This window comes from Lissotriton vulgaris, chromosome 6 (genome assembly GCF_964263255.1).
Source record: "Lissotriton vulgaris chromosome 6, aLisVul1.2, whole genome shotgun sequence".
Taxonomy (NCBI): domain Eukaryota; kingdom Metazoa; phylum Chordata; class Amphibia; order Caudata; family Salamandridae; genus Lissotriton; species Lissotriton vulgaris.
The window spans coordinates 1,286,296,717-1,286,320,751 of record NC_141694.1 but is presented as its reverse complement, the minus strand read 5'-3'; the positions used below and the strand labels follow the sequence as shown (position 1 = coordinate 1,286,320,751).

The 24,035-nt window shown below is 42.7% G+C and overlaps 1 protein-coding gene across 2 annotated transcripts in view; it reads left to right on the top strand.

Moving 5' to 3' along the window:
• Window positions 1–23,394, top strand: part of LOC147708788 (uncharacterized) — a 104,708-nt gene extending 81,314 nt beyond the window's left edge. Inside the window, exons 6-7 of one of the 2 annotated variants that reach the window (XM_086927419.1) lie at window positions 20,754–20,849; window positions 22,154–23,394. In XM_086927419.1, the coding sequence (XP_086783545.1) occupies window positions 20,754–20,849; window positions 22,154–22,782 (725 nt within the window). In that variant the 3' untranslated portion in view covers window positions 22,783–23,394. The remainder of the gene's footprint in view (window positions 1–20,753; window positions 20,850–22,153) is intronic. The other variant, XM_086927420.1, reaches the window with a different exon arrangement.
• Window positions 23,395–24,035: the final 641 nt, after the last annotated feature.

Genomic DNA, 24,035 nt, shown 5'->3' with positions numbered 1-24,035 from the left:
TGTCAGGCCAGGGCCTCCCTGGACCGGAAACAAGCATACTGGGACCAGTTTCAGGGTTCCATCCCTGCGCAGTCAGGCTATCTTGACTCCAATTGCATGGAGAGCACAGGACCCACGTCTGGGCATGCCCGTCCCACTTGGGGTGGCAAATACAAAAAGTACATTTGATGGAAGAATGTTGAACAATGTCAAACATTCATCCCAGTACAGAGATCTGGCCCTAAATCCATCGTTTTTTTGCACCTCATGCCAGTCCAGTATATACCAAGCCATAGGCAACTCAGTTTTGGCCCTGTTCCCAATGGGAGCAGTCCAGCCCAAACTGCCAGGCATGGAGAGCACTGAAGCCACGTCTGGGCATACCTGTCCCACTCTGGGTGACAAATGCAAAAAGAACAATTGATGGACAGAATGTTGAACAATGTCAAACATTTACCTGAGTACAGAGATCTGGGCCTACATTCATTGTGTTTTTGCTACCCATGCCATTCCAGTTTAACCCAGCCATATGCAAATCAGTCTTGATCCTGTTCCTCATGGGAACAGTCCAGCCCGAACTGCCAGGCTAGGTGCTTCCTGGACCAGAAACATGCATTCTGGGACCTGTTTCAGGGTTTCACTCCTCATCAGCCAGGCTAGCTTTACTCCAATGGCATGGAGAGCATGGGAAACAAGTTACTTTTACTTCACTCACTGGGTGGAACACTCATCACTCCAAAATGACTGGGCAAAGTACCTGGACCACTTAACATTAGGGTCATCACATCAACAGCCTGGAAATACTTGACATCCGTCTAGCCCTCAAAGCTTTCTTCAAACTTGTCTGACGTACGGTTGTCCTTACAATGACTGACAACATGAGGACCGTGTATTACGTACAAAAACAGTGTGAGTTAACTCCCTGCCAGCTGTCTGTGCTAGCACAAGATATCTGGCACTGGCGAATCCACAACAAGATGCACCTGTTAGCAGGATAAATAGCGAGGGCTGTCGATGGCTTTGCATTCATGCTTAGCAGTATTAAAAAGTGCACTCGTGGGAATTCCACTGGCAAGTCTTCCACAGATACTTCCAGCTGTGGGGAGCCCCAGCTACCCTAGTAAATGCAAAATGCCTATGCTTTGCCTCCAGGTACCACATCAAAAGTACATAGGCAATGCACTGTGGATGGACTGGACAGAGATATTTACCTTAGCTTTCCCTCTCCTTCTCATCCCAAACTTCATGAAGAATATGAGACGGGTGTCAATGACCCTTATCCTAGTGGCCAGAACCTGGGCAGGGTAGCCCTTGTACTCAATACTCCTGGAGATGTCCATTGGTTCCTGCGAGAAACTACTTATCAGGTCAGATGTTCTCACACAGCAAAACTGTAAGTCAGGCACCCAGGCCACAAGCAACTCAACCTAGCAATATGGCACTCAGGTCTTGGAGTTTGTTTACTTAAACCTCCCTGATGAGTGTTTGTCTTCATGAAGCTCATCAACCTACCACATGTGCATGTTATACAGCTGAGTGGAAGAGGTTGTCCATTATTGCGTCTAAAAACAACTAAATTCCTTTATGATCAGAGTTCAAGACATTGTCTGCTACCTTTCACACTTCCAAAAGGCAGATTTTGAGTGTACTTCAATATATCTTCACCAACCTTGTTGTAGAATACATGCAAAATTGGAAACACTCATTTCTCGTCAAAATACCTGCGATCAAGGCGTTCATTGCTGGGACTCAAAAGTGTAATACCCACTTAAAATCCTCTAGCCCATCTACAGAATCTTGACATAGTTTTCACAAGACCTATGGGTCCATCATTTCAACCCCTCCATTCCTGCAGCCTGCCGTTCCTATATGGGAAGGCGCCTTTCTTAGTAACTATAACCGTGCTCAGACGTATAAGCGAGGTACAAGCTGTCACTACTCAAGAACCACTCATTTAAGTGCACAACAAATGTAAACATGTACTCAATGTACCCCCTTAGAGCACACTCTAAAAGCAAAAAGGGGGTTACCACTATCTACCTAGTCAACACCACACACCTTTACAAAGTACTAGTGGGCATACTAACCCATCAACAGAATATTGTGAGCCAAATTGTATTAAGGACATTGTTCCAAACATATGCATCATCTGCTGCCAGCCTCCATTTTGACAAGAAACTGCTTTACAGTCAACACAGAACATGTGTTTGTAAAGCCACACCTGCTATGAACTGAAAATGTTACTTACCCTGCACCTGTCCGTTCATAGCGTGAGTTCTGTAAAATCACATGTCCTCACCCTCCTCCCAGAATCTGGCTTGTAACAAGGGCACATTTTAAACCTTCTCACACCATATTTATTTAACTATTTACAATATGCATGCCACACAATACTAATCTTACTCTAAACTTCACTTCCACTACTTACCGTCTGAGTGGAAAACAATCTAAGGGGAAGTCGGTGCCCATATTACGTGTTAGAAGTTTAACAATTATAGTTGTCTAAAAAACCAAGTTGTAAGATTTTTTTCGGACTATGGTTTCCGAGCATTCTAATCTCAGCTCAGAAGGGAAGGAGTTCCACAGCTTTGCTGTCAAATAGTTAAATGAGCGACTACCCAGACCTGGTCGTTTTATCTTGGGATCACAGTCAGTGTTCCCCTCAGGACCTAAGACATCTATTTGGATGGCACCATTCGATCAAGGGAAAGAGGTAGCGAGGACCTCTCTGATGCAGAATTTTATGACTGAAGCATAAAGCTTTAAATGAGACTCTTTCCCTTAAAGGAAGCCAATGGAGTTTAGAAAGGGCATCGCCCCTAGGAGAGTGTCTAGGAATGTTTAGCAACATCCGTGCAGCAGCGTTTTGGGCCCGCTGACCTTTCTTCAGCCAGTCTGCGCCAAGATTACAATAATGCAATCTTGATACTAGGAGAGCCTGAAGTACTGTCTTCCTTGCCGGTCTGGAAAGGAGTGATAGTATTTTTTGTAGTAATAAAATGCCAAAGCATGTTTTAGCCAGGGCATTTATTTGGCTGTCACAGGCCAGGCTACGATCAAATCAGAGACCAGACTGTTTACTTTAGGCTTAGGCATTGGTAGTGAACCTAGATTGTCTGGCCAACACGCCGAGGACCATATCAAAGGTTGTTTCCCCACAACCAGGGCTTCCATCTCATTAGCTTTAATTTTCAGGCAGCTGGTGTCCATCCATTCTGCTAGATTCACTAGACATGCTCTAAAATTATTCGCTGCAGTGCCTTCGTCCTGCACCAGAGTGATGATTAGCTGCTTGTCATCAGCGTACGGCACAATCTTCTCACCATGACGCTCGATCACATCAGCTAGTGGGCGCATGTATAGATTAAATAGAGTCAGACTCAAGGAAGAACCTTACGGTAATCCCGATGCTGTGCAATAATCTCTGAGGTACAGGGCTACAGTGACACCTGGAATGTTTGATTCTAGAGATAGTCTGCCAGCTATCTGATCACCTGACCCTCAACACCGTACTTCCACATTTGTTCCAATAGAAGACCATGAGACAGGGTGTCAAAGGCCGCACTCCGGTCTAGCATGACCAGGGCGGACGTCTTGCCCTCCTCAGCGACAAGTCTTAGTAATTCTTGGGCCAATAAGAGTGCTGATTCTGTATTAAAATGAGGTCTAAATCCAGATTGGGTTTCATGTCGCAAGGCATTTACCTCGATATGTCAACCAACAGCTGTTGAGGTATGTTTCCCTGCTATTCTACCCAAGAAAGGGAATAGGTGGATAGGTCTAAAATTATCTGGCTTAGATGGATCGAGAGTGGGCTTATTCAGAATTGGAACCACAGTAGTATGTTTCCTTTGAGAGGGGACTTGCCCGGTGGTAAAAGACAAGTTGAGCAATTGACAGAGCATCGGAACAATCACTTTTGCAGCGTGAATCTTTCTGGATTCACTATGCTGTGCATATTCCGCTACCTGGTGGTTGGGTCCGGAATCGTAGTCATTTTTTCTCTCTGTTTTTTTTTTCCGTAGCCCAGGTGGGCGTCGATGTCCCACCATTTGGTGTACCTTCGGTGACGTCGGCATGCTTCCGGCGGAAGCTCCCACCCTTGGGCGCCATCTTCAGGTTCTTTTTTCTGCCGTTGGGTCTGGATCGTCGCGTGGAGCTCTAGAAGTTTTGGAGGAGAAAAGGAGAAAAATGCGCAAATTTCTTCAGAAAAGACTCGAGACGACCAGGAAAAGAAGATCATCAGAGCGGGGACGAAGAAGAAGCAGAGGAACCTCGAGATCTTCGACATCCGACGGAGAATGCGCACACAGGGGGACCCCTGAGCGCAGTAATGGACAACACACCATTTAAATTCTGACGTAATTGCCACCTCAAGTACGCGCAGAGAGACCAGCACCCGGTCTGCAACCTCTGTCTGCCTATCGACCACAGGAGCAAGGACTGCAACGCCTGCTCAGTCTTCACGCCAAAGACGCTGAGGATTCGGGAAAAACAGAGGATAGCTCACCACACGATGCAGGGCAAGGACAAGGCCCCATCGCTGTACGACCTGGGCCTCTCCACCGACGACGAGGACAACATCGCTGAAGGTCCAGATGTCTCCACGGTCGCAGAGACCGATAAGAAATCGTCAGACAAGGTAGGAGAGTCTACGACTCCGAAACCCTCGACAGGGCCTCGAAAACCTGAGGCTGACTCTCGAAAATCTAAGTTTAGAACCTCAAAGAGCACCGGCGTCGAAATCTTCGACGACCAAAGCTGCGGTCCCCGAAAAACAGCCCAGCGGATCCTTCGAGAAGGAGTCCCAGACGGCAAAGACCAGCGAAAAGCAAAGGTCGTCGAAGCAAGCTCCCGAAAAGGGATCCTCAACTTCGAAGGAGAAGGAGCTGAGAGCCGCATCGACGGGGCCGTCGAAGAGGGCGGCCGAAACGCTCAACGCCGAGCAGGCCGCACAGATGGAGAGAAAGAAAAGAAGGCTCGAGGCCGAGATGGGAAACATCATCCAGAGGTATACGGACTTCGAAGACAAAATGAAAAACTATAGGATCCCTTCGAAGCCCACGACGGTCCTCGAAGAGATAGAAGAACACGAGGAGTTCGATGCCAAAGAGCTGCCGAAAACTCTGGAGCCCTCGGAGCAGGGAGAAGAGGAGGACCTCTATTACACGGAGGGTGATTATGGGGGCCCGCGTTCGAGCTACAACTCGGGATCCTCGACGGTTCAGGACCAGGATTGGCAGGACATCGAGGCTGAAAACCCGGAGAAGGCTGTGGAGACATACCCCTCGAGGCCTTCGCCGCCAGACGACATTGGGACCTACTATGAGGTCGTCAAGAAGGCTGCAGCAGCTTATGGAGTCAAATTGAAGGAGGAGAAGGCTAAGGCAGATTTCCTGCTGGAAACCTTGCTCCCTGCACAGACAAAAAGCCACTTCATGCTGAAGAGTATCATGGCACAGGGCAAAGAGGCGTTCAGAGAACCAGCTACCTGCAGGTCAGTCACGCCAAGGACGGAGAAAAAGAACAAATTCTCCTCCCAGGACACCCCCTTACATCCAGGGGATAGTTTCAGCATACTCAATTATAGCCGCAACGGCCCGAAGAAGGGCCAACGTCCCAACAACATCTGGGCCACCACCTGACAAGGAAAGCAGGAGGATGGACCTAACCGGCAGAAAAATTGAGAGAAACGCAGCAATGTACTGGAGGATGGCAAACTCCAACGCCCTTCTCAACAGGCACCAGTACCAACATTGGGACGAGATGAACCAATTGCTCAAGCATCTCCCACCAGCAGAGAGTCGCTCACCTTGTGGAAGACAGCCTTGGGCGGGGCAGAAACATCCAGCAGGCTGATGGCTATAGGAATCACAGAGAGAAGGCAAGCCTGGCTCAGGATCTCAGGCTTCAAGACGGAGGTTCAAAACAACATCCTGAACACCCCCTTCAATGGGGAAACACTGTTCGGAGCCCCAGTTGATGAGAAACTCACCCAACTGAAGTAAGACAACGAGACGGCAAGGTCCATGGGGGCCCTGCAATTCAGGGGGATGAGAAGAGGCACTCCTACTCGGAGGCCGAACGGAAGGGGTGGAAACCAGCAAGGACCATCACACCAGATGTTCCACCAGGGTCAACAGAGTGACAACCAAGGTCACCCACACCAAGTCGTATAGAAGCGAGTGTATTGTTTTCTAAGGGAAGAGTCACAGGATACTCCTGATTCAAAACTTCCTTGAAGTAAAATAAGTACCCAGCACTAGATGATGGCAGACGTATGCAGAGAATCTACAGCACTACACACTACAAACAGATACTTACAGGCTAAGTAGCATCCCTTTTCTTTCTTTTTTTTTTAACTTACAATTCAGAATGCTTGCCTTTTATCTCCTCTCCCAGGCTCATATAGCTCCTGATAATGCTCTCAAAAGGGGTAGATTTAGGGCCTCGGACAGCCTGAGTGAGGGTGGATCAGGGGGGTAAGAAGTGTGGATACAGAGAGTTGGTACTGACCCTTTCAGAGAAATTCCTGCTGCTGCTCTAGGGGCCTACTTCTCCTGTCAGTCCTTTAAATAAGTATGGATCATAGGACCTTACTACCTTCTGGCTCCACATGGATACCATTCACCACATCCTGACTGCTGGTTGGGATGAACTACTGCCAAACACTTGGATACAAACTCCTACAACCCCATCATCAGTTTACCTGCAGTGCTTCCAATTATTTGCTGGTGGCAGACACCAGGATACAGTGGGCATAAGGCATGAACTGGCACAATCGTCCTTGGATACCGATAACCTAAACTATACATTATGTAACCTGACCGAGAATAATACTTTTACTGGATTTTCCTTGGTAAACTCAGTGCTTCCACTTTCTTTCTAACATAACTTTCAACTAACACTTTAACAATGAGCAAAAAATGCATTAAGCTGTGGCTCCTTGTCATACATGTAGTAATAAAATACTATCTGCATCAAATCTGGGTGTAAAGCAGTCTGTTTTTTTATATTAACTGTAATACTTGGGTAAAAGGCACTTGGGGGTCAACTTGGGTTAAAACTGCATAAACCTTTGGCAAGTCCATATTCCTTTCACTGTTCAGTTGTTTGATATTGGCTCCTGGATTCCGGTTTGCAAATAAATCAGTATAGAAGTACACCTCTACTATTCCCTTCAGCACTTTACAGGAAATATTCCTGTAAGTAAACCATGCGCCGAATCCAGAAGTCCTCTTTAGGTCTCGGCCTAGCGTACACTGCGCAGCAGTGTTCGCGCAGCCAGAGTCCTTTTGTCAGGGTTTTAAAAATGGACCTGGAAATTCCACACAGCTGTTGCGTATGAATTTCCTATGTCTATTTTTATTGGGCTTTGTGTGCGTGTATTTTTAAAACAGAACACGCAATAGGCCATGGCAGTCGCGTAGCTCCGCCCATGGCCTATTGGTGTCTGTTACGCACACCAAAGCCCATATGTCTTTTTTTTTTTTACTATAGCTATCGCGAAATGATCGCTTTCAGTGCTGCTTGGTATTATTAGTGCTGAGAGTTGGAGCCTCGATTCATATTGGCTTCAGTTTCGTCCAACGGTAAAAAAAGAATTTAAAATTGCTGACTACGTCTGTCGTGTATGAAATGTACTGATCGCCTGACTTCAGTTCCTGGACTCACAAAACATTTTACCAAAAATGTAAAAAAATATAAAATAAACCTTTTCATTTTAGCCAGTCACGTTGCTCAATCGGGGCATGTATTCTGTAAGCCTCTCGTGTTGGTTTTCTACTGAAGGGTTAAAGTTCACTGCCGCTCGTCGCGAGGACTCTTTATTGACATTGCTCATCCCGTCTCTGATATGCAGATGATGCACATGTGATGCAGACGCGTTTTCCCAGTGCTTATAATTTAGCACTGTTCCAAGCAGTGTATTAAAACCTAAACAATGAACACCATTCCTTTAAGTGGACATCTTAAAAAACAATTTGTGTTAACAACTTGCTAAATGTAAAACGCTAAGAACTGTGTTCTCAACTTGTTTCGAGTGCTGAATGACTGTATCAACCGTTCTGATATATTATTCAGGAGAGCTTCATGTTTCAAACACACATTAGAAAAAAAAAGCGCCCACTTCACAAACCGTGTTGTCAAACACGTATCGATTCTGGGGCTCCGGTTCTTTCGGGGCTGAATCCTTTCACTTCAATGCGATTTTTTTCTGTCAGATAAAAATAAAATTTTAATGGGCGGTAAATGAGTGCTCGCAGAGCCTTCCGTGCCATATGGCCTCTGTGGAGGATGAAGGGCCCCATGCTCAGCATGCCATATGGGCCAGGGTGGGAGAGAGCACGTTTTACACAGAGATCCGAGCTGCCATATGGAATGGGCGGGCTGCTGCAAACTCCAAACACTTCTTCTCCCCCAAGCCCCTCACAGGAGGAACACAGACTAATAAATTAAACAAAACAAAGCACAGAAAAAAAATAGTCACCTATTTCGATAGAAAAAAAAGGAATGCTATCCAGCAGTGACCAAAACAATATAAGTAGTTAAGTGTTTTTTCTTTCAATGCTAAAACAAGTCATCAATCATCTGGGCCTGACATTTTCACACAGTATTGAGCATCTGTTGTATAATTTAAGATCACAAAATTATTCCTAAAAATGAACCTCTGATTGAAACCTCTGAGTTACTAATGCAAATAGCCGCTGATTATGCTTCGCATTTCTTCCCCCACCTCTGTTACTTGAAGCGTCTCAGATGCGAATCAGCCAAACTACAACTACTTCAGCTTTTCTTTAACAGAAGTACTATTCAGATATCACAACTGTGGTTGTGCGCCGACCTCTCTCCGTTATCATCAGTGTTATCATAAGATCACTACATAAACACATTCAAAATTGTTTAAAAACACAAAAAGAGTTCTTTAATGGCAGTGTTTATTATTTCAGGAATTTGATAACGTGCTTACAGACCTCCTAGGAGCAGCAATGAGATTTGTAGACAACATTTTTTTTGCACCAGGGTCATCTCAAACATGAGTTGCCTGGCATAGAACAGGGCAGTGAATAAAAAATGTGGGTCTGGCTGAGGCCAGTTAGCAGAAGCAAGGGGCAATTTGGAGGGTGGCAATGCTTTATAAATAGCCTGAAGCTGCAATTGGAACACCGGCGGTCTAAATGCTAGAGCACTTGATATATATTTAGTGGAGAGGTAGCTTAGTAAAGAATTATATGCTCAGTAAGAAAAATGAAGGGAGAAGTTATATAGAATTATACCTGGGTAATGATCAATAAAGAGGTTACTTTCTACTCTGGTTCTCAAGTGATCTACAAGTGACCTCAGAAAAAACAACTGGTGGCTAGAGCACCTCCCTTATTCTCCTGTCTCCCTCAGGTTTGCGGACAACTAAGGGATGGGATGGTCCATTATCTTTCATTCCGCTAGAATGAGCTACCAGACTGGAACATAATTTGCTTAAAAAGCCTTGTTGGTAGGCAAAATGGAGCACCCAAACAAAAAACTGTCATTTTGCCTTGTTTTCCTTGGGGTCGGGAAATATGTACATATTCTGTAGATACTGTCAAGAGAGGGTGCTCAACTTCTTCCTTGTTAACAACGCCTTACGTCAAGTGCAACAAGCATTGTAGGCTACACTGCACGTAAAGCGGTTGGTTGTGTGTGTTGATTCATTTTGACTAACTACATCCTTAGGTTATCGGACCAACTGCACTTGCTTGACTTCTAGTTGGGTGCTGCAGAGCTCACAATGTTACCAACCTATAGCAGCGCACCTACATATGGCTAAGCAATCCATACTGTATCTGTAAGAATCAAACAAACACCAGGGAACCAGCAGGTCACAAGAACACAAGCATACATCATAGCAATAAGAAAACGTGATTTAAATAAACAAATCCTCTTTCTACACCCTCTCTCTCTCTCTCTACACCCCTCTCTCTCTCTACACCCCCTCTCTCTCTCTACACCCCCTCTCTCTCTCTACACACCCCTCTCTCTCTACACACCCCTCTCTCTCTACATACCCCTCTCTACACACCCCTCTCTCTACACCCCTCTTTCTCTCTCTCTACACACCCCCTCTCTCTCTCTCTTTACACACCCCTCTCTCTCTCTCTCTCTCTCTCTCTCTCTACACACCCTCTCTCTCTCTCTACACACCCCTCTCTCTCTCTACATACCCCCCTCTCTCTCTACATACCCCCCTCTCTCTCTCTACACCCCCTCTCTCTCTCTACACACCCCTCTCTCTCTACACCCCCTCTCTCTCTCTACACCCCCTCTCTCTCTCTACACACCCCTCTCTCTCTACATCCCTCTCTCTTTCTCTCTACACACTCCTCTCTCTCTACACCCCTATTTTTTATAACTTTCTGAATGTTGTTTAGATTATATACACACACTGTGTACAAACATGCCTTTTTGGCTAACATGGTCATGATACAAAACATACACTAAGCATAAACTGTAATCGTGCAAACACCCTGCATGAATTAATCCATTCCTAATGACGAGCTGAACGTACAGAAGTGAACGCAACCAGCACCGTGATGAAGACAGCAGCGTGAAACCTTATTAGCTCTTGTGATGCTTTGCCTTGCAGGCTCAATTAGTGCTCCACTTAAATCCACTGAATGCAGGTGGTCACTAACAAACCCTACACTATTACCCGTGTTTTTCAGCTCATCGCTGGGAGCCACCTGACACACATGACGGCTATCCTGCAGACGTTTAAGATCCGCTGAATAGCCTGCCCCAGTAGGCATGACCTGTTGCACAAACCCAACACACCAAACTATCTGCACCCTGCGCCACAACTATAGCAGACACTACTGGAAAGAAAAGGGATCCCGCCAGATCCTGGTTCTGGCAGCTATTTCGGGTTTATTTTTAATAGTACTACTCTTTCGTCGGTTTTTCTTTTCTTCCTAAAGGTCCTGAACCATTGCACTCTGTCAGGCTTCACATATATACACGTTAACAAAATATCAGAAAACAGGCACTCACTTTTAAAATGTAAGAGCTTGTCATCGAAAACCATCGTGAAATCATTCTCAATAGTTCACGGAAAAAGTGATCCCAGAACCTTTTAATTGATGAGCTCCTCTTGTGCAGCCTCTCAATTAGGATGGTGTCTGCACACTGTGGGTATGCAATCAATAGCCATTGATTAACTTGAGTGTGAAATCAGAAAGGAGCTTCACTAGGATCGGAGTGTGGAGACTTTGCTTGAGGATATTCAAAGCAGGGCCTAGTCAGCTGGCGTCCTATCTCCACAAAGACAGTAGTAATGCAAACACGATTTCCTTTTGTATATCCCAAACCAACTACCCTGCTATGCATGCAATATATTTGATGTAATGTGAGAAAGATTAAACTGTTGCCTACCTCTCCTAAGCGCACACCTCATTCCCTGAGAATGAATGCATGGAGGAGGGGCTACAAGTGACATTTTCGTATGCGGATACCTCACCAACTCATATTGCTGCAAAAAATCCACTCCACATAATTTCACATCATTCCACATAATTCAATTCAACTACACAATAACACAACACACCACATACATCTAATCCACACTACAGAATTTCACATCATGCCACAAAATTCTACAGTACATCACATAATTAAACTCCACCACATATCATTCCACAACACAAAATACCATTACACATAATTACACTCAATAAGACACAATCCCACTCCACACAATTCCAGTAAACTCAATACCACATAATTACTACACACAACATTCTACCATGCTTCATCATTTCACTACACAAATACACTCCACACCACACAATTTCACGCCACACAATTCCACAACTAACAATTCCAATCCAACCCACATAATTACACTACACACCACATGCATACACTTCATAACACATGTCTAAAAGACATTGCCATTTACATTTATTTAGCTCTAACTCAAATAAATCCGATACATATTGCATTTCCAATGCTTGTTTTTCAGGTGATCAGTACTTTTCCTAAACTCTGATGGAATGTGCACCTTCTTGACCATCACTAAAGAAAATCTGTCATTTTTCACGTTTCTTCAGTCCTACCTGAGCATTATTTGACATGTGAGGAAAAAAGGAAATATCTATTCTTATTTTGTCAGGCCTTTCCCAAAAGATGCGACTCTGTAGGTGCTTGTTGTATATACCAAATCCTGATTTAAATATATCTTTTTTTTTTTATTTCTTTTTATTTCTTTTTTTTGTAATTTTTTAAAGTCCTCATCTCACATTTTAAGCCTCTGCGGATCTTGTGAAGCCGTTTTCACTAACTGAGGACCTCTCGGCTTACCGCACACGCATGGGTCACCCGACCCATCCCCTTTTGTATGGGACTTGGTGTAATCATAGGACCAGCTAGATCAATCTAAGGCTTCGCCCCCAACTCATAAGAGGATGCCAGATGTTTAATGACTTATCCTATACACCTTTATATTCTAGCCGGGCCATAGCAAACGAGGCTTTGAGCCAGTCCTCTCTTTGGTGGGAGGGGATCTTTCCATTTCTTACAGTTCTCTCTCCGCGCCAAAAGAATCATATATAATTAGAGACCTCTGTCTCACTGTGAGGCTTTCTGACAGAAGAAATCATCATCTCCGAATAAGACTAAGGAGAGATTAACATCAACTCTGGTTTTAAAAATGTCCCGAAGTGAGTCACCCACCTCTTTTCAAAAGGATTCCAATTCTGAGCACTCAAAAAAGACGTGGAGGTCATTAGCTAGAAGTATGTGACATTGGACATTTGGGTGGAGGTACTGGAGCGAACTTTGCTATCTTAGCGGGGGAATAATAGAGTCTATTAATGACAAAAAAATTATTCTTTTTCAGACACGCAGGTTTTATAAACTTATATAGTGTTTTTATTGATGGCTCAAAAAGGGACTCTACTGAGGATTCTATGGGGGTTCGGTTCCATACCGCCTCTGGGGAAGGAATTGCAAGATCTTCCGCTTCTAGTAGTCAAATCCACTTTATTTGATTATTTAAAATCATAAAAGTATGCTATTCAATCACATATTAAAATCAAGGGTACAAAAATATTACAATTAAAAAAATGATTTACATAGATATACAATTCATATATACATAACACACAGTGTTGTCAAATTCATAAATATTCAATTTATCTTACAAAGTATACACAATATCTATGAGACAACAATTTTACAAACAAGAGGTTCACTTTCATGTATATACTCAATTAATTATGTAAAATTTCTTTCAGTTAATGATGTTACTTTAATCTGTGAATTTTTCCCTTAATTGCCTCAACTTTTTGTTACGAAAGGAGACTACCAAGAAATTAGCTACCCCAAACATAACAACGGGGGATTCCATTAGCTGTAGGTAAAGTAAGGCAGGTTTTACTTGTATGAAACCCCTATTTTTCAACAGTGGAGTAATAAACTTTTTCCTTCCTTCCGTGTAGTATGGGCAAAAAAACACAAAATGCATCGTGTCCTGGTATGAATGGTAGTCACATTTACAAGGAGCAGCTTCCTCTGGTTTGCTCCACTCCTTGTAATTTCCCAATAACACGTGCAATTGATTACAATGGAATTTAGTGACCAACCATCGGTGAAAGGGTTTGGTAACAATTGTCAAATATGGTTGAATAGACATTACCAATATCAACAAATAATGGGCCCTCACAGTAGGTTTACAGAGTTCTGTTGCTTCACGGTCCAGTTCCCTTGATTTTAACAAATTTGTTTTTACCCAGTTGATATCGGCTTTAACTAGAGTTTCTGGGTTGGAGTAGATCTCTGGACGTCCAAGATAATTAGATATGGATTTAATATAAGACAGCCATTGAATTTCCGCCACTTTATCGAGAGCCATACAGTCCTTAATAATCTTGTGGTTCAAAGTTAGGTTGGGGTTTATCCATGTTCTTATCCATTGTAGGATAGGGGGCATATTCAATTGATCTGAGATGTAACCCATCCCTATCTCCAGATGAACAGCATAACTGGCGGTTGATTGGGGAAGACCCAAAAGGATTACCAAATTGATTTTCCCATAAATGCTTAAAGGGAGATTTCTCCATCTACTGAAAAGACAGTCTATTTCTATAGCCACTCTGTTTAGGTTAATCTGAGGAATTCTTTCCAGATCTTTCACAATATAAATCCCCAGATATCTAAAGTCTGTGCTCACTGGTCCCCTCCACTGCTCCAGATTCCAGCACATAACCTCTGTTTTTGATCTATTCACCGCATAGCCTGACATGGACCCAAATTCGACCAATAACTCCTCAACCTGAGGAATCACCACCTCCGGGTCACTTGTATATAATATCAGGTCATCTGCATAAAGGGCTAATTTGGAGCTGTAAAGTCAGACCTATAAGAGGAGATTGATTCATTTATATAATTTTACATGAAATTTGCAACTTTTAAGATATGTATTATCGAAATAAAGCTATTTTTGATTTGATTGATTGATTCATTTAACCTTATAGCTTGCGCCAAGGGTTCTATATAAGTATTAAATAATAGAGTGGAGATGGGGCACCCCTGCCTAGTTCCTCGCTGGATATTAATAATTGGTGTTAACAGACCATTTAAGAGAATCCGCGCAGAGGCTCCCTGATAGCAATTTCCTAAGGTTTGGATGAAAATGGGACCAAACCCCATTACCTCCAAAACCTCCCAAAGGTACACCCAGCAGTGTCTATCGAACGCCTTGGCCGCGTCTAATGCGACTACGGCCAAGGGTTCAGATCTTAGAATGGCTAGATCTATATTGCCTATTAATAGATGTGTCTGCTCCTGGATGTGCCTTCCAGCCACGAACCCCTTCTGGTCTGTATGATCAGCTTGGTACCAGTTTTGCCAATCTCCCCACCAAAACGCCCATAAAGATCTTGTAATCGGCATTTAGCAGGGAGATTGGCCGATATGAGTCTACCCTTAAAGGGTCCTTGCCTGGCTTTAAAATCGGAACGATTATTGCCTCCTTCCACGAGTTGGGTACTCTACCAGCTAGGCACTATACTGAGTTAAAAATAGTGCCCAGAACGGGAGACAGCTCTTCTTCAAGATGCTTATATACTTCACTTAGAAGTGAGTCCGAGCCGGCAGCTTTTTTGTTCTTTGATTTCTTAATCTGCTCTGTGATTTCCTCCAATATGATAAGAGCATCTAAACTGTTCCTACCCTCCTCAGACAAGGTGGGCAATAGTTTATTGCTCAGCCATGAGCGAATGGAATGCGGGGATGGAGCCAGATCCTCTTTGTAGAGGTCTTAGAACAGCGAAAGAAGGCAAGTTTGAATATCCTCATTTTTACTTGATGTCTCCCAGTTACCAATAACAATCAGTTCTTTGATATCGTTTCTTATACTGTCAACTCTGGCTTTCCATGCCAGTAAAGCCCCTGCTTTTTCCCCATAATCAAAAATTTGCATATTGCGCTCTACACCTTGCATCCAGTGCCCCTCTATATTCCTGTCATGCCTCGTCCAGGTCCTGCAAAACTTGCAAGAGATGCTCTGAGTCCGCATTATTTAAGCCATTTCTGTCCTTCTCTAACTGACTTATTCTTTCCTCAATATGTTTTAGTGCCACGGCCTCTGCCCTGTTCTTGGAGCATATGATACCATTTATTCTCCCCCTTAGGCATGCCTTGTACGCATCGTAAATGAAATCCATAGTTGAAGAACCGATATTCAACGGGAAAAATTCTAAAGAGAATAGTCTCAATAACTTCAGGGTCGAGAAGCATGGCCCTCTTTAACGTCCATCTTGACTGTACCTGCAACCCTTTACTCTGAAATTTAAACTGCAATGGTGCATGGTCTGAAAGGTGGCTTGGCATAACGGTAATCCCCTCTATGTCATTCGAGAACTGTCTATATAAGAAGACATATTCTATCCTAGAGGAGTGGCCGTATTTCTTACTATAAAACGTAAATCCCTGTTGTTTACCCTTCATAGCTCTCCACACGTCAGTCAGATCTAAATCTTGGATCAGGTTTAATAATGCACGACGTATTTTTGGGGCGCCTGTATAATGACTCAGATTAGACCTATCTTTTATGGGGTCCAATAGGACATTGAAATCTCCACCTAGAATATAGGGAGGGGTCTCTAGTGTCAATATTGATTGCAACTTAAGTATATAGGCCGAGTCATCAATATTAGGACCATAAAACGAGGCACACACTACGTCCGTATTATTTAATGTAATTTGGGCCACTAACCATCTCCCAGAGGAGTCTGTTTGTGTTCTTTTAATGGAACAAAAAGCACCATGTTTCACCAATATTACTACGCCCCTGCTATGGGACGTCTGATGAGACACACTAAAGCATTTTATCCAGGGGACTTTAGAAAAAAACGGAACAGCTTTCTGTTAAACTCAAATGTGTCTCTTGCAATAAGCAGACGTGGGCAGTGGATAATTCCAGATTATTAAGGATTAGCCTTTGCCTCCGAGGGCACCTCAGTCCATTTACGTTCCAAAAGATAAAGATGGTCCCTTAAACCTTGGTTTCCTGCCATCTTCCCAATCTACCTGTATGGGCCTGTATGGCTAACTCCTCAACTCGGCTATCTTCCCAATCTACCTGTATGGCTAACTACTCAACTTGGCATGATGTACTACAAACTAAAGTGAGATAAGATTGTTTTTATTTTTGACCTCATGCTCCCCACCCATGTGCCTCCCCCCACCCCCCTCCCCAAACCCCCTGTGCCTGTGCCCCTTCTTTCCATAAGGAACCCTCCCTTCCAAAAGGCAAAGCCTATTTGGCTCCTCCTCCCCCCTGAGATGCAAAAACCTTAAATTGACTAAATTCCTGCTAGTACCCGTGCTGAACAATCAGAAGCATTTTACTTATCTTTTACTTATCTTTTATCCTCTCCCCCTACGTTTTAACCCCCGGTTCCTCCTTAATCTTTACAATGCGGGCGTCGGCTTCCTCTCCTGATTTTATCTGGTATATGCGCTTGTTCCACATCACACGAAGCTGTGCTGGGAACTTCAGTTGTGCCTTATCCCCCATACTATTTAGCTCTTCCAGCCTTTTTCCCAACTCCCACTGTCCAGTAGCAGTTACATGAGAAATGTCTGATCTAATTTGAAAGGAGAAGGGATTAGAACTAATAAAAGAAATAGGGCCATATGTATCAAGGAACCATTTTGCGATTCTGTAATAGCGATTTTTAAGAAATCGCTATTTCAGAATCGCAAAATGGTATGTACCAAGAAAAATGCAATTTTTTTGCGATTTCTAGACATTCCTTAATTGCGAATGTGCAAATTGCGAATTCGCAATTAAGGAATACTTCCCATTCATTACTATGGGCCTCCTGGCCCATAGAAATGAAAGGGAAAATTGCTAACCGCAATTTGCTAATCGCAAATTGAAAATATTTCCAAGGGTGCAGGGGTGTCCAAAGGACACCCTGTTGCACCCCTGAAATAAGCATGGGTGCACATGTGGTGCACCTACATGCCCTGAGGGCATGTAGGTGCGTCACATGGCACATTGACAACCGCAAATTTTTGCATTTTTCAAGAAATTCGCACATTACCACCAACTTGAAGTTGGTGGTAATTTGCGATTCCTTAAAGCCAATTTGCATTTTTTTGGCTTCTTACATTGCATTTAAGGAATCGCAAACTTTGCGATTCCTTAAATGCAATTGCAAAATAAGGAATCGCAAATTTTGCAATTCCTTATTTTGCCTTGATACATACCCTTTTGCTAAATTGCATTCGCAAACGCCGAAATTCGGCGAATTTCGGCGTTTGCAAATGCAATAATGCTTCATACATATGGCCCATAGGCCCTTCTTTTAGGATCTGCTCCTTTACTGAATAAGTTAAAAAATTACCCAAAATCTTCCTTGGCTTTTGCTTAGCTGGGTTCCTTCTAAAGGGATCACGATGCACCCTTTGAATTTCGTGTACTAGGTCCACTTCTTGCGCTCCTTTCAGGACCGTTCCCTTTAGCATTGAAATCCCAAACCCCTTAAGATCAGACCTCTCCAAAGCTTCAGTAACGTTTAAAAACATTACTTTTTTCCCCCGAGAATGATTTTTCAAAGCGATCAATGTCCTCTTTCAGTTCTCTATTCTGAGCGGACAATTTGGCTACCTCTGCTTCGGTCGATAGCAAAGAGTCCTTCATCATCGGGATTTCTTTCTCCATGGCCTCAGTTCTTAATGTGACTTTGTCTAATCTTTTTGTTAGTATTTCGCAGGAGGCTTGAATTGCTGCCTGGTTCGCCTCTGAGGTTAGGAATCTGCTAGTCATCTTTGATTATTTTCTGAGACTGTAAATCTACAGGTTATTTCGTCCTTCATTGCCAAAAGAATATCCGCCAGAGTGGACGAAGCTACATCGGGTTTTCTTGTTATTTTTGCTACTCCATTAATGGTAGTGCCGTTGTCTTCTATAACTCCTATAGCTCCTTGTTGTTCTGAATTACCAGCACCAAACAGCTCCATAGAGGAACTTCCTGGGTCATTACTTGCCAAAACGGAATATTTATTTGACAGGTTTACTGCTGGATGTATCATTATCGGGGCTTTGACTACTTGCTGATTCTTCGCCTCTTCATTTGCTGGACTTATGATATTAACAGTATTGACGATGATAGGATCCCCCTGACTTACATTTTCTTCGGCTACATCTCCATGGTTTAATTGGGTGGGGTTGTTGAGGCGGTACTGGTAGACATGACTTTATAAAAAGTTTTAAGCGAAGGGGTAACTTTTATCTTAGGAGGTGATCCCTTCTTACCCTTTCCTTTCCTTCTACCAGCAATGTCACCATTTTTGGTTTTAGCCCCAACACCTTCGCCGGAGTTGCACCCTTTAGCTTTGCCCCTTCTGGCACTAACCCCTATTTCAGAGATAGGGGCGGAGACACGTGGAAGGTAGACTGGTTTCCCGTTTAGAGGATCAAAAACTGACCTAGCACGGAGGGCGTACCTGTTAACTTTAAGGGTCTGGACCTCCTTTGGCGGCACCACTTCCGTGCTTCCAAGACTGTCCTGTCCAGGAAAGTACCAAAACTGAACTCTCCCTCTGTTTCCATCCATCTGTCCGAAGCATCAAGGACTCTCTTCCCCCTTTTCCTCAGGCACAGTAAATCTCTCCAGGGACCACACTCTCCTACATGTCCTCCCCACAATGTAGCCTCTAATTGCCTGCCGACTGCCTACCTTGGTGCTGGCGTCAGCTTCAAAAACTGAACAAGAGCTCACTCCTCTCTCCACTGCATCTGCTGTATTCGAAAGAAAACCCGTGCCACCTCCTTCGCTGCCTCCCGCGACCCGGAATAGGAATAAAGCTGAGCCGTGTCTCCTTTGCGCTGGAGCCGCTTCCGGCCAACGCGAGCACCAGCCTCGTCCGCTGTCCCCTTCAGCGCCCGGGCCTCTCTCCTCAATGCAAGGGGATCCAAAACCAAGCAAAGCGCACTCCGGCGGCATAACAGGTAACAGGGGGGGGTTATAGAGGATTATAGGGGGGATTTTACCGCGATTTCCAACTTAAAAGCTAGCAGGAACATCATAACGAACTATAACAATACATCTCTTTAGGGGAGCCGAGCCGCGGACGTTCAGCTGGCGGCCGCCATGTTCCTCTGCCCCCTCTTTTTTTTTTTCCTCAAATATGTCTGTTGAGTCTGTCTCTAAAACCATGTCTTAAAGCATTGTTTTATGACTGATCTTTTATCCCACATGAAAATCCCATTCACACTTAATCATTGAAAGGATTAAAGTTATAGCATGGGTAGGGTGCCTTTGAGATGCAAAACAGGGCATCCAATTCAGTGCCACATTCATTGCTGTGGTTAAATTTTATAGGTCACTTACAGCTTCACCTTTGATCAACCAGATTTGTTCTATTTTCGGATAACATGGAGTATGATACAAGAATGCCTCCCCCAGATCAATTATTACTTTATTCGTAAAACAAGTATCTAAATTATTAAGATGGACCGATCTGCTAAAGTATTTTAATGTTGCAAAATCTCTATTAAATGTTTTTCAACAGAAATTCTGTTACTTTTCTCATTGTATTTACTTCAAGAAAGAAACAAAATGTATCACATTATCAAATAAAGTACAGCTCATTCTGCTTCCAGAATTATTCTGACCATTACAATGGTCTTTGTTTTAGTATAGTTTGTATCAGATGTCATCATTATGTTGGTTTGCCAACATCCATGTGTAATGTTGCGTGGAATGTCATGCGGCTCCATAATGTGTCCAAGCTTGTGCTTTTTATAAATTTGCTTTCCTATCTTAATCATTGGAACTTTGTTGTACGATTTGTGTTTTAGCTTGCACTTTGTCATCTAAATCTCTGCTCGATGGAGACACCTGAATTCTTGTCTTGTGGATTTCTAGTGGCAAAGATCTTTATGCCAGTTATGTTTTTGAGCCTGATGAAGTCTCATAAATGCCCAATCTGACAGATAATGTTCTACAACACTGAACAGCACCGAATTGTCTCACTGATCCTGGCCCTTTTCTCTGTTGGTTAGGAGTCCAAGTTTGGGAATGTACGCAGCCTCACCCCCACAACAGAAGAGTAGTTATAACAGAATCCTGATTTGCACCATTTGAAACCCTTTCAACAATGTTATGTGCCTCCTTTCCTCAAAATTTTACATTTTTCTTTATAAAGGGATAACCAGTTATTATAATTACCAGGCTGTTTTGTTAATGTTTGCAATGATTTATGCAATTTTTTTTAATTTTTATTAGGAGAATCAGTAACTGCAGATGTGTTTTCAGTAAACCTTAAGCCCACAGACTTCCAGGAGGAGTTGCCTGCGAAGAGAAGAATCAAAGTAAACTGTGGTAATATTTTCAAAGTTTAAACTTTTTCCTCTCTTCCTTCTTGTTTTTTTTTTTTTGTTGCAAACCATTGATACCTTCCTACGTTTCTACTACATTTGTTTCTTTCTATCCTTCTGCTGTCAGTATTTCCATTATTTTATTCTGAAGGCCTGTAGTCAGTTGTAGAGGAGTAGGATAAATCATTCTGAATATGGTGACATCTTTTGTGAAGAAAGGATACAAACTAGGTGACAAACATGCATGATGGGAAGGCTTTTGATGAGGAATTCCTAGTCCTGATACCACTGAATGGCCCAGTGAGCATGCAATGGTGGCTTTATCCCTTATCTGCATTGCAAGTAACTTGCCAGACTATATGTTGTACACATACTGGCTTTGCTTCAGAGGTAAAGGCTGAACTGAAATGTGTCAAAAAGAGAGTTTGGTTTTGTTATCACCTGTAGCTGTAAAATTACTTGTTGTTTCATAATCGGGCAAATAATGTCATGTTTCTAGCTTGTTGGAAAGATTGATTCTTCAAATGTGTTAATGATGTTTGTAAATAGGTGATCAAACTTGTCCATGAAGCTTTGACAACAAATGCAGAAAAGGGATCCACGTTAGAGACAATAGGTTTGATTGTTTGCAGTAAGAAAATAACAAACACAATTGTGCCTGGATGCACAATAAATGAAAGGAGCTGGAAAATTGATTTCTTTGTTTTATTCTTCTGTAGTTGGAGACATGTCGAAACTCCTTTATCACTGTGTGACTAGTAGGCAAATATTTCCAGAAGGTGCAGGAGTTATCAATGTAATATTGAATATTTATTAAGTGTGTACACCACAAACTGCACTATTTCTTTGAAATGTGATAGTACATGTTTACTCAATTGAGTTTTATTGTTATTTCAACCACAAATGATAAACAGCTGGTCTTTCTTTCTGAATGCAAATGTGAACCATTAAGATTAAACACAGCACTCTGCTATGGTGGCTTTTCCCACTGAGTTCTCTTGACAGCTAATGTTCGTAGTAAATACGTAGGATTAGTCTCCTCCTTAAGTTATCACCTTCTCATAATGTTATTGTTGTTCGATGCCCTCCAAGTAGCAGATAGAAAAATTTACACCATTTCTTGTTGTTGAAATACTATCTACAAACCCCCTCCAGGACTTCCGACACTCCCTGGTGGGTGTGGTGACAGCCACCTGAGAAACACATTTGTGACTTTTAGCTTCAGCAAACCCTATGTAAAATAACGTTTTTTCTATATGCAGTACAGCTGTCAAAAACTAATTCATGTTTATTTTTTCAATCCAACAGCTAATACTTCAATTAACAGAATAAGAGAGGAAGAACATTTTGGAGAATTTACGGAACAAAACCAACCAATGAAGGATCTTGTACAGATAAACAAAACAATGAAAGTGCTTCAAAATTCTAAGAAAGAAATAAAAGGAAAAACGCAACTGTTGTCACGAACCAACCAGAACCAAGGAGCAGAGAAAATGACTCAAAGTGCTGTTCATGTCAGTAGTCCATCACATTCCACTTCGAATAAGGATTACGCCACAGTAGGGTTAAAAGATAGATTTACTGAACATAATAACCATCAGAGATATTTGAATAATCTTCCAAATCAGCCTGACATGGAGCAAAAAAGTGCACGATATTACTGTAATCAGTGCCCAAAAAGCTTCAGTGCAAAGAAAAGCGTTATTAGACATCAAAGAACGCATACTGGAGAGAGACCCTTTCAGTGCACAGAATGTGAGAAAAGCTTCATTCAGAATGGAGATCTTATCAGGCACCAGAGATCACATTCAGGAGAAAGACCCTATCAATGCATAGAATGTGGAAAATGGTTTAGTTTGAAAGGAAACCTTAGAAATCACCAGAAAATGCATGATATAAATTCTGAAAAGAAACCCAAAATGGCACGTTTTTCATGAAATTACGTGCAGCACATCCAGGAGGGAAAATAAAAATTTGGTGAACATGAGAAAACCATCAGTGTGCAAAGTGGTCACTAAAAGCGATAAATATTTGTATACAAATTTTGCCTATGTACTGTGGATGAGAAGAATTTTGCTCAAACCATAAATATTTTGGTACAGTAGAGAATATGTTGGAGAAGATACCAAGGAGAAAACCCTGGATGAAAACACAAACATTGTTAGTAAACTAGTGTTGATCTTAATAAGTACTTTGGTCTTATCCCTGTCCCCAAGATGTTTATTTATTAAGTGTGCAATTATTTTCAAACCATTTTGATGAAATGTCCCTTCATTTGTTTTCTGTCAAATCACATAAACATTTAAACTGGTAAGAAACTTTCTCTGATTCTGATGAGATGATGCTGTTCCTTTCAGGAACTCTTTTAAACTAAGCAAGGCCAGACTGGCCGTACCAGGCATCTGGCATTTACCCAGGAGGTTAGATGTGTGGGGGGCAAGTTCTGTTACTGGGGGCTAGCTTTATAGCAGTGCAGCAGTTCTGAAAGCACCCGCTGCAGAGTTCCTTGTATATCTAGTCGTTTTCAAGCAACAATAAAAGTGTCAAGATAAGTTTTGTCAATTGGCAGTTTTGATTCATGTAAGGTAGCACAGAGGGAGAATATGCCTGCTGCAAAGGATGTGCATCATGCAGATCATAGAACAGTATTTTATGTGCATTGCTCAAAGGGTTACTGCTTTTGCAAAAAGAGACCATTTTGTTACTGTGCAGTTCATAAGTTTCAATCATAATCTAGCACAGTGAGCCTTGAAGTGTCATCAAAGAGCTGCATGCAAACTACTCGGTACAGGTTAGAAGTTATGTTTTTTTCAGTGTCTTTTATTATCCTAATTTTGCTAAGAAGGGTTTATTTGGATAAAGATCAATTTTTATTAGTAAAGCCAACCCTAACCACTGTGTTACGTTCTGAATACTGAGTTTGTGCTTCTCCAGATCATGACCTCTCAAAAAAATGCCTACCAGTATGGATGACATGAATCCTACAGCTTGTAATCCCCATTGTCTGATAACATTTTCGTTACACCGATTTACTCATGTACGGGTCATTGTCTCTGTATGTTATGTGTTATGTAAAGTGCTCCAACACCCTACACTGGTATGATAGGTGCTATAAAAGAAATGAAATACATGTGAAAGACGGGCTGTGGAGAGATGAAGGACACTGTTGAATGGTGATAGTGAGGGAATC